At 34.1% G+C, this 12,552-nt stretch overlaps 1 protein-coding gene across 1 annotated transcript in view; it reads right to left on the minus strand.

Moving 5' to 3' along the window:
• The window catches only part of LOC128990194 (endoribonuclease ZC3H12A-like), a 57,415-nt gene extending 53,769 nt beyond the window's left edge, over window positions 1–3,646 (minus strand). The window contains exon 1 of the mRNA XM_054412480.1: window positions 3,311–3,646. Coding sequence (XP_054268455.1) covers window positions 3,311–3,520 — 210 coding nt within the window. The 5' untranslated portion in view covers window positions 3,521–3,646. The remainder of the gene's footprint in view (window positions 1–3,310) is intronic.
• Between the last annotated feature and the right edge of the window lie 8,906 nt (window positions 3,647–12,552).

The raw sequence follows: 12,552 nt of genomic DNA on the forward strand, positions 1-12,552 counted from the left end.
AACCCTTAATTTGGCAAACAAATCTTTTTTTGAAAACTACTTTTTCCTTGCAATATTTCAATCAAAAGGGTCCAAAGGAACTTCAAAAAAATAATTTTAAAATTCTTATAAGTATTTTTCACAACTTTTTCATGTGTGCCATTTTTGGCACTTTGCCAAAGATGCGGAGATTTCTCTAGGAATCTTATGTTGAATTAAATACAACAAGTTTATCTGTATAGCACTTAAAAATAAACTTTAGGGTTTGAATAAGTCGACATTATCACATATTGGATATCAAAATTGTATAACTATAATAATATGCAAGATATAAAAAAATCAATTTCTCCACAAAAGCTATCAATCCAATATAAAATGGTATAAACGTCATTATAAAAAATGAAGTAAAATGTATACACATGTAAAATCTCTACAAAACTATGTGATTACAATAGAAAATACATTATTATATAATTTATTGGTATTTCATTAGTCATGCACATCATGAAAATCGTTTGAAATTTCATTACAGTATGTACATCAAGAAACGTCATCTACTTTTGGTGAAACCCCTCAAAACAATTGCTATTTTCTTTCAGTTACATCCTCGCATTGCACTTTGAACACTCTAAAGGCGATTTTTTATTGTTGCAAAATCTGCATCGACCTCTTGATGTATACAAAAAAAGGGTAGTGTCCAACACCATCAAAGCGTACAACTTCAACATACATCAGAGCAGCTGGTGTGACAAGAAGTAAATCCTTGTCTTTTAGAACTTGTCTTTTACTCCTTTCTTTGGTTAGCGATTCAAAAATCCTATAACTAAAATTTTTTAGTAACATATTGTCTTGCTGGTTTTCAGTTTAATTATTTTCAACGTGGCAGCAATGCGTTATTCCACGATATGTTGATACGGTGAGCAAATATTTGTAAGTACCAAAGTCTTTATCGGAATGCACAAACAACTTTCATATAAGAAGATTCACTTTCAGCAGGAAATAAAACTCTTTTTGGTAGATATTGTTGCCATGGATGGTCTGGATTTTTTGTAAAGCCAAAGTCTCTTCTAAACAGCCTAGTGAAAAATCTTTCCCTACAAAAACATTTTTATTTTACAATTTGTGGTAATAAGAGACATACATTTACAAATATAAATACCTTTCAATGTTTTATAAACAGTGTGCCACTTTAGGCGCGCTCAATAAACTAAAAAAAAAATAACTGCATCTTTGGGAATGTGTCATTTTTGGCACGCCCAAAAATTTTCATTGTTCACTGGTTCTTTGGCAATGTGCCATTTTTCTCACACTCAAATTGTTTAGTTTATAAAAAAATCAATATTCATATTTAAGCTAATTACTGACCTGGGTTATGTTTTCTCATCTTTAATCTGTGCAAATCACTTAGATATATAAGTAAACAGCCTAAAATATTGAAATAAGAAGTAATTTACTAACCTTCTACACTAAGCCTCCATACTTCCTTTTCTATATGTTGGTCTAAAGTGATAGTAATTTCCAAAACATCCAATATAGTGCACTAAACCATAATAGCAATAGACAAAGAACCTTTGGACGCCGTTTGTTGGAATTAAAAAGTTAACAGTCGAACGTGGCATTTTTTTGAATTCTCATGTGCCAATAATGGCACGCTGTCAAATTAAGGGTTAAGGGATTTTGAAGGGCTGGTTGATGATCCTGAAGAAGTAGGTAGTGATATTGATGTAATTTATCAGCCAGATTCCTAGCTACGGTTAGGCTATGCATTCTTAGCTAAACGCTATGTACTGAAATCTGTTTTTTGCCCATAACTTATTTATTTGCAAATCTACTTCCTTATATTATTAATCGTCATAAAATTTAGAACAAAGTGGCTATTTTCAAATATTTATAGGCCTATAATTTATAATTTATACAATTTCATTTAGCGCAAACTTATTTTTTTTTTTAATTAGGGTATCCAAAATATTTTTTTTTACCTAAAATTTTTTTTTAACAAATTTTGGTAAAACTCAACTTATACTACTTATGTTATATTGAATTTCTTTTGCCTTATCTACCTAAATTAGACTACGGTATTTTAAGCACTTTTTACCATTGGCACATTTAGGGGAAACGCCTATTTCACCCTGAAAATCCCGTTTGAAAATCAAGAAAAATGCTGGTAGGCCTAGGCCTAATCAATGATTTTTGGGGCTTGATAATTTTCTTTTTAACTCAGGGTTGGGGGTTTTTTATTATTAGTCCATTTTAAACACTTTTTTTTTTTGCAAATTCTGTTTTTTCCCAGGAAACTAGGTTTGAAAAATCGTAAAAAATAAGTAGTAAAGTACCAAAAATGACCTCATTTTTGGGTAAACCAAATTATATACCAAACTTAACCTAACCTAACCTAACCCATGCTTAGGTTAACAATGTGCCAAAATGACAGATTTTGGGCAAACCCTGGCTAAGTTAGGTTAGGTTAGTATTAAGTTATTGACATATAGTAAAAATAAGTTGGGTACAGTTTCTTAACTTAGCTATGATAATACAGATTATTAGTAAACCTTCATTCGATGTTTTCACTATCAGCAAGTTTGGTTGGTTAGGTTAGGTTATGATAGTTTAATTTTATAACTGATAAGTTATAACTTAGCTGGTAAATATATCGATTAGTAACAATATTTTAAATTAATAAACAATATTTTTAAAATATTTATAATATAAAATTAAACTATCATAACCTAACCTAACCAACCAAACTTGCTGATGGTGAAAAAATCACATGAAGGTTTACTAATCGAATCGATAGTTTAAATCGATATTAGCATAGCCCAGTTAAGAAACTGTACCCAGAAATTGCACCCAAAAAGTTTCACATGCGTCTAAAATCATTGATTTCTAGCATTTTTCTTGATTTTCAAACGTGATTTTCAGGGTGAAATAGGCGTTTCCCCCAAAAGTGCCAATGGTAAAAAGTGCTTAAAACGGTCTAATTTAGGTAGATAAGGCAAAAAAATTCAATATAACATAACTTAAGTAGTATAAGTTCAGTTTTATCCAAATGGTAGGCCTACTTATGTTTTATGTACATTATTGAAGCCCATGATTTTCCAAACAAAATGGTATATAGAACAGTATAATTAACATTGTTTTCAAGCTTCTCAGATCCGTTTTAATAAAACCTTGCAAATGAGCAAAAAAAAAGGCTTTTTTTTTTGCTCATTTGCAAGGTTTTATTAGGGTTAAGCCTACCAAGATAGGTAAGTTATACCAACAAGGTATAAGTTTAGCTTTCTTTACTCAAAGCTAGGGCCTTTTTGTAAATTAACTAAAACATACAACATACCTGTACATCGGACAGGAGAGAATCGACGATTTCTCTTCGTCTTTCTTGTTCTAATTTGAAAAGCACTACACGAGGGTTAGAGGGCACTGGTAAACATTTCTGAAGTCGAACTGAAAACTTATCCTGAATTTCATTCAGCTTGTTTTCAAACAAAGGCAATTTTTTACGCTTTACCCGAATCAACGACTTGGATTTGTTCACTTCATCCATTTTAAAGGAGGCAAACCTCCTCCTAAAAACTTTACATTTTTACGAAAGATGTCAATAGTCAATGTTTATAGTTTGTATTGAATATTATTTAGAGCACAAGCAGAACATCACCACCTGTTTGACAGACTACCATCTTGGTTACTTTACTTGGTTTAAGAATAAGAAGGGTTGTTTTTTTTTTTTAAAGTCATATGGTAGAGAAGGTTTGCCAACACCAAAACTAACGTAGCCTATAAACTGGCTGGTGTTTCGTATTTTATATAGCCTATTACCATAGATCAAACATACTCGTTAGTCGTTAGTCTATGACAAAACATAGTCCCTTAGGTAATACAAGGGAGTATGATTTATCTATGGTAATACCTTTGACTATTAATACAACTTCTGTATCCAACAGTCAATGGTAATGGTAATACGTACCTAATAAATGTTAAGGTTGCGTTACTGTAATTGGCCATGGTTATTGGTCATTTGCATCTCTCTCTAAAAAAAAGTAGTGAATAATACAGCGTCCAGAATCGTAGTAAAAATGCCATAAAAGCTAATGCAAATCATTGTAAATAAAACATTACATTGTTTACTGTATTATAGCATTATTTTTTTTATAATCAACGCTTTAAAATTTTTCTGTAAGGAGTGACTTGAAGCATACACGGTAACCCTCCACTTCGTTGGCAGAAGCTGCCGTCACAGACAATATCTGCCGTTATCCGCTGTGCTGTACTCCCCAATCCCCATTAGTAGAGTTGTCATCCTGAATCAGCTGAAGAAAATTTTATTGTTAGTTACGTTTGGTGCTCCTAAATCGTTTTTGGTTTACAATTTGTTTTTTGTTACTTCAGTCATTTAAAACCTAAACTATCTAATCATAAACGATAACTCACTAACTAGTTGTATAACCATAGATAAAAGGAGTATAGACGAACCAAACAGTAAAGCTTAAATCAATCATTAAATAACAAAAAAAATCTAAACTAAATATAGTCAACACTAATGCTCAGTGTCTCCATAACTTGAACTAGACACGAAAACGAGCTTCATAATTTACAATGGAATGAGAAATTGTTGGTTAGTCTATATGATTACGGGGCTATGCTTATGATTATACGTAGGCGAGTGAAAATTTAAAAACGTACGTTTTCAGGAAAAGCACTTTGCAATTTTTTTTCCCATTTTTTCAAAACTTTTATTATTTTTTTTATTTCATTAACATTTGAAGTTTCATAAAATGACCATGGTAACGCAATATCTTTGGTAGTTTCTTTTTAAAAGAGCATCTTTAGTGGAAAAACACAAAATCCTGTCACGACCATAACGGACGTTTAAATGAATATTAAAAATAGTTGATATTATTTTTATAACTATGTTTTGCTAAAAACTAATTTACTTTTATGACCATTATATAATAAAAAGGTCACTGAGCTTTTTGTATATTTGGTCTTTCTAGAAAAAAATAAAAAACTCAAAAAATTGAAATTAAGCCAATAAAATCTTTTTAAGTTTGTATAACTCCGAAAAAACTTACCTGAGACCCAAAAAATCGTTATGTTTGTATAGAGGTGTGCTTCTTTTGTGTATAAAACATTGAAATATGACGATATTTTAATTTTTGAAATTTTTATGATAGAAATCATAAACGTGATGGTCAGGGACAAGCGGTACGGTCGTGAATTGTCTGGAATAATCTAAATCTTTCTAAGCAATTGAACTAAACTGTTCTATTTACAATTATATTAAAGTTATTGTCACGACCAAACACACTATAATCCATAAGGCTGGATTGGTCGTGAAAAAACCCGCGATGGTCGTTAAACTTTGGTCGTGAAATTACGTGTTATTTGGCTGTTCTGGCGGTAGCCCTGCACCTCATGTTCGAGGATACAAAGTGGACTTCTAGGTTAATCTAGCAATTGAAATATCTTATAAACAAAAATTAACACCATGTCTACTTCATCGAATGACTACGTACGGTCATGGACACACCAAAATTACAAAAAACACAATCTTTCCTTTATTAATCTTGTAATTCCTCCTTTCAACTCGAAACGACCGGCACTACAATCCTGACGTACACCCCGAACTAGTCTCTAAAACCAACTGACTCCATCGACGCCAGGCTTGCCACTGTCGTGCTCCAAAGTTGAAAATTTTTCCCAAATGGTCGTGACGCCAAATCGAGGGACAGACTTATTTTGTCATGGTAGTCAGTTTGTAATGACAATAAAATTATAATATGCTCCTTTTTTGTAAGTTTAATAACCATTGATGACATAAAAATATGGCATTATATATTTTGGCATGAATAATTAGTCTAAAAACAGCGTGAAAGTTGGAAAATGTACCCTAGGGACACGTCATGGTCGTGAATTTCGAGACTTTAAAAATACGAAAAAAATACCTAGAACCTATTTAAAACCAAATAAATGTGTGTAACATGTTGCCCCCGTCCCAAAAAATATTAAAACACATAATAATAAACTACAAATCCAGTATCTACGAAGTAAAAGGCCAGGGACATGAAAACAGTGCCGGATTTACCACTAGGCCGATTAGGCCGCGGCCTAGGGCCGCAAGCAAAAGGGGGCCGCAGAGGATTGGGAAAAACATTTTTTAGATAAAATTAATAACAAATAATATTTATTTTAAACCACCAGTTTGCCGCGATCACAGGTGACCATAATGATGTCTCCACGGACCGAGGGAGATGTTCACGATTTTGCCGCGGCCTCGGGTGCCTGTGATGATGTCCTGGATTGCGGCCCGCGGGAGACGTTCACGATTTAGCCGCGGCCGTGGGTGACGGGGATGTCTCTTTATGATCACAGCCCGCAGGAGACGTTCACGAATTAGATGCTTTATCGAGTTGTCAATGATGATGTCCCCGTGATTGCGGCCCGTGTGCGGGAGATGTTCACGATTTCGCCGCGGTCACAAGTGTCGATGATAATGTCCCCGTGATTGCGGTCCGCGGCAGATGTTCATGATTTCACCGTGGCTGTGAGTGTTGATGATGCATCCCCGTGATTGCGGCCCACGGGAGATGTTTTTTTTTCAATCTTTATTTTGTAATTTCATTAAGAATAATACAATGGCGTCATGTTAACGATTTCGCCGCGGCTGGGGGTGTCAATTTGGATGTCCCCGTGGTGGCTTACCGAGGAGGATGTTTACGATTTCGGCACGGCCGTGGGTGACAATGATGAAGTCCTCATGATCGCAGTCCACGGGAGATGTTTTTAACACGAATTTGCCGCGATCGCAAGTGTCGATGATGATGTCCCCGTGATTGCGGTCCGCGGCAGATGTTCATGATTTCACCGCGGCTGTGAGTGTTGATGATGATGTCCCTGTGATCGTGGTTCACGGGAGTTGTTAACGATTTCGCCGCGGCTCGGGGTGTCAATGAGGACGTTCCCGTGATGGCTTCCCGAGCGGGATGTTTAAGATTTCGGCACGGTCGCGGGTGACAATGATGAAGTCGTCATGATCGCAGTCGACGGGAGAGGTTTTTTAACACGACTTTGCCGCGATCGCAAGTTTCAATTATGATGTCCCCGTGATTGCGGCCCGCGGGAGATGTTCACGATTTTACTGCGGTCCCGGATAACTATGATGGCTTTGACTTGGTTTAGGAGAGATGTCCACGATTTCATCCAGGATCACGGGTGTCGATGATGATGTCCCCTTGATGTATAGGAGATAGTCACTATTACTTCCGCGATCGCAAGGAATTTTCACCACAGGGGGAGGGCCGCTCAAGTAATTTGGCCTAGGGCCGCAAGTACCCTAAATCCGGCACTGCATGAAAACGTACGTTTTTAAATTTTCACTCAGGCCTACTATGTGTGCTGGAAAAAGTCGCAGTTGATGTTGATATAGTAAGTATCAAAATCTAGAACAAAGCTTCCTGCCAAAGTGTGAGTCTCTTGCTTCTTATTTGCCCTAGTAGCACAAATATGTATTTTACTTATATATTCAAAGTTGTATTTGATAGAACCTCGAATAAAACATATAAATAATATATCTAATAGTTTGATATATTCAAATATATATTATTAATATTACCAAATAGCAAGATGCAAAATGTCAATTTTATAAGTTTTGAGGTATATAAAATAGATTCATAATGTATATATATATTGATTAAATAAGTATAGTATCTATAATATACATATTTTATATGTGTATTTTGCCTATTAAATATTCAAAAATTTAATGTGTTGACAACATTTAAAATCATTGCCTATATATATAATATTTTTGAAACTATCTATAGATAGTTTCAACGCTAAGCAGATTTTTGTAAACAGAACTCCTCCCTCATTTTTGGACCAATTTTGATGATAAATTTTGGTGTTAAATTGCCCTGTTATGTAGTTTTGCAAAGTGTTATTCGTTTTTGATATCTTTACTAGTTTGGGCAGGATCTTCCATCAAAGTTGGACTTTCTCCCATAAGATTAACATGGGGGAATCTAAATATTAAATTTGAAACTTTGTATCCACTAATTTGAGAGAACGGTTGGGCGTAGAAACTTGATAGAGGTGTCCAAAGAAAGGTCTTGGTCTGTAGATGAGTTATCAAAAGAAAATCAAAGTAAATTCGCTTAGGGCTCTGCCCCAGAAGCCTTTAAAGATCCCTCCACAGAGTTGTTTACATTTTGGCCATGTGAATAATACCATAGATAAAACATACTCCCTTGTTGCTTAGTCTATGATAATACTTTTTAATAAAACAGCTGTTCATTTTAGCGAATTTCCCATATAGGGAATAAGCTATTACCGTAGTACTCATGGTAAGACCTGGACCTGGGACCGATTTTTTTTTCTTTTTGAGGTCCCTAGAGGCCAAAAACACCATCCGTTCAAATTCATATATATATATATACTAGCTGTAACCCGCGGGCTTTGCCCCGTTTAACTTCTTAATTTTCAAGATTATCTCGTTCGCATGGCTCAATCACGTCCTGGTTGAAGTTTGTTCGCTACGCTCACTCACCTTTGGGTTGGAGCTCGTTCGCTGCGCTCACTTGCCCTCAGGTTAGCTCGTTCGCTACGCTAACTCGCCTCCAGGTTGAAGTTCGTTCGCTACGCTCACTCACATTTTGGTTGCAAATTAGCTGTTGTCATAAATTAATGTAAAAGAAATAATACTGCTGCACCCTGTTGGTAATCCTTGTAACTTTAATGCTATTGAACATCATAGAACAGAACCAACTTGTTTAATTGAAACAGCTGTTAAGATTCAATAATTCCATTTCTCATAAGGTTAACATGGGAAACTCCAGAGCCACTGGTGGGGCGGAGCCCGAAAGGATTTTTGAAATAAGAATATGCCTATATGTTAATCGGGAATGTGAGCTATCATCATGCCAAATTTCAGCCCAATCCGACCAGTATTTTTCGCGTTCACTTGTCACAAACATACATTCATACATCCATCCATACATCCAAACTTTCTCATTTATAATATTAGTAGGATATATATATATATATATATATATATATATATATATGTGTCCGTTAGCGCGATAACTCAAGCAAAAATGATCCGATTTTGATGAAATTTGGTACAAACGTGTAAACCTACGTTTATTCGAACGAGTTCGCGAACCAGCATGATCGGACCATGGGAACGGGGGTTTATGGGGGGTTTTATGGGGTAAAAATGGGTTTTTCCCATTTTTGACTCAAAATACATAAAACTTTGCAATTTCTTTTCAAACTAATTTGTAGAGCTTAAAAAAAACAAATAATTTAGTACATTGAAGCGTTACAATGCACCTAATGGTTATGGAGAAAATTCCAAAAAATTGTAAATTTAAAATTCCCATGTTATTCTTATGGAGAATAAGTAAACTGTTGTAGTTTGCTTGTTTATTAACATATTTTGCCCATATTTGGAAAATGTTTTTATTTCTTACTAACTATTAACATTTTGCATTAAAAAAAAACACTTTTACCCTCCCTGTTCAGCAAACCTAAGTATGTGTTAAACACTGATTCTATTTAAAAAAGGAATGTGATATTTTTAAGGAGACATTTTAGTGTGAATCCAATCAGGCAAATGGAAATTCGCTTAGTCTGCAGGTTTGCTGCGACGGGGGTATTTAAATTGTATTTCAAACAACACATATTTATTGGGAGTTACTGAATTCTACCAATTCAAGTATTTGCAATGTTATTTTCTGATTTTAAAATTGATTTTCCTCTTTATCATGTTTGTTTTGCAATAACGTTCCATTACAAAATCAGTGGAAAATCCTTTTATTACAGCAATTCTTAAATTAAATTATTTCTTTTTGAACTATCTTATATCTATTGTGTTGGTGTCTCCTTTTTTTACCACTTTTGCCTACATTTTATCATATTATTCTACACATTTCAAATATTTATGTAGAAATATCTGCTCTTATCGTGTCTAAAATCCAAACATAGAAACCTTGCCTAAAATGGTACCCATCTTGACAAATTATTTGCACCTGCCTATATTACGGACTATGGCACTCTGGGTTGGTAACATTATTGAAAATAACACTACATTTTGGCTGTAAAATATGGTACAAAGAGAAAATAGGATTTAAGCGGCTACCTACTGTCATTACAGAAAGGTCATATTCCTTTCAAATTAGATCACATAATTCTTTATAAGATACGTTGATTAACAATATGTAAACGTCAATATATACGTAACAGCCAATTTACAGTATTTTTGCTTTTTGGAAATGTCCCTTTGCTATGTCATTGCATTATTTGTTGCCAATGAAGCCGCCAAGGCCATACAAACTAGGAGGCCCCTAACAGTTCAAGAATTAAAGCCAACTTCACTTCAAGTATTCCTCTACACCTAACATTCCGTAGAGAGATTTATATTGACAACTATATGTTGTTGATAAGGCTGAGACAACTAACTGACATCCCCCATGTCAAGGAATTCCAGCTTTAACAGTAACTCAACAATCAATTTATCAAAACTATGCTAGAGGGTAGTTGAAAACTACCGTGAGTTAAGACAATAATTGGTTTTGTCTCCAAAGAGGATATTATAAGTTTTTTTATACCAAAATTGTTTTTAAATGTGAAAAAAAAACGTTTTTATGCGTATTTGAACTGTTTAAAATAGTTTTTTCTCAAAATTACCCTTTTCCATAACAAAATTTCAGTCCTATAACTTGATTCGGAGTTTAAATAAGGAATTAAAAATTTTAATTGTTTTGAATTACAAAAAAATTGTATTGAATCATATATACAGGGTGAGTTTTAAATGAGTTCCCCCCCTACTTTTTTCTACATTTCTTAAGATATTAACTCCGGACCACGTCAGATCATTGTAGAGTAGTAAGTACTTCATGTTGACTGGGTATAAATTTTTGGCCGCCATCTTGGATCCGCCATATTGGATACAAAGTTGTTTTTTCAAATGTAAAGGTAGGGTTGTGACCCATCTTTTTAATTTACTTTTTTATGCTGAATACGATACTGCAATCCGTTTAAAAAAATCTTGACCCATTCTAAAGTTATGAGAAATTTTTATAACATTATTTTTAGCCCATTTTAACATTGTGCATTTAGAAACTAAGAACATAATCGCAAAATAGTGCTAGATAAAGATTTATGTATATAACGTGGTGTATACTTAACTTTATCCAGCACTATTTTGCGATTATGTTCTTAGTTTCTAAATGCACAATGTTAAAATGGGCTAAAAATAATGTTATAAAAAGTTCTCATAACTTTAGAATGGGTCAAGATTTTTTAAAACGAATTGCAGCATCGTATTCAGCATAAAAAAATAGTTTAAAACGATGGGTCAAAATCCTACCTTTACATTTGAAAAAAAAACTTTGTATCCAATATGGCGGATCCAAGATGGCGGCCAAAAATTTATACCCAGTCAAAATGAAGTACTTACTACTCTACAATGATCTGACGAGGTCCGGAGTTGATATCTTAAGAAATGTAGAAAAAAGTAGGGGGGGAACTCATTTAAAACTCATCCTGTATATTTAATATATAATATATGACTCAAAATCTAAAATTCCCGACAAGAGGTTCCTTTTCACTTTCTTCATCACATTTATTGATTTTTCCATGCATTTAAATTTGTTTTTTATTTGTATTGATTGGTTTACTCTCCAGTAATACTGTTTTGAACTTAGAAATTATTTTGAGCTCCAGTCCAGGTCCGTGAAGTTGGCGTACCCATATTAGCGTATCCACTTTTCATCATACCAATCGTTAGTTCATCGTTAGTTCTTGATAGTTCCCAAATTTTGTCGTTAGTTCTCAAAAAATAAAAAAGTTATAGCCGATAATAAGTGGGTACGCTAACTTCACACTTCCGGGTTCTAGCGCACGCCGTTTCCTGATTAGAAATGTTTACATCTATATATCAATCGTTAGTTCTTCGTTAGTTCTCGATAGTTCTCCAATATTGACGTTAGTTCTCAAAAAATAAAAAAGTTACGAGGCATACAAAGTGGGTACGCCAACTTCACAATTATAGAATTTCCAGCGGGCACACTTTTTTGAATAAAAATGCTTACATCTATATACCAATCGTTAGTTCTTCGTTAGTTCTCGATAGTTCTCCAATATTAACGTTAGTTCTCAAAAAATAAAAAAGTTACGAGGCATACAAAGTGGGTACGCTAACTTCACAGTTATACAATTTCCAGCGGGCACAGTTTTTTTAATAAAAATGCTTATATCTATATACCAATCGTTAGTTCTTTGTTAGTTCTCGATAGTTCTCCAATATTATCATTAGTTCTCAAAAAATAAAAAAGTTACGAGGCATACAAAGTGGGTACGCCAACTTCACAATTATAGAATTTCCAGCGGGCACACTTTTTTGAATAAAAATGCTTACATCTATATACCAATCGTTAGTTCTTCGTTAGTTCTCGATAGTTCTCCAATATTAACGTTAGTTCTCAAAAAATAAAAAAGTTACGAGGCATACAAAGTGGGTACGCTAACTTCACAGTTATACAATTTCCAGCGGGCACAGTTTTTTTAATAAAAATGCTT

Source organism: Macrosteles quadrilineatus, unplaced genomic scaffold, assembly GCF_028750875.1.
Source record: "Macrosteles quadrilineatus isolate MER2022 unplaced genomic scaffold, UCM_ALF_1.0 Scaffold_3__2_contigs__length_128488019, whole genome shotgun sequence".
Taxonomy (NCBI): domain Eukaryota; kingdom Metazoa; phylum Arthropoda; class Insecta; order Hemiptera; family Cicadellidae; genus Macrosteles; species Macrosteles quadrilineatus.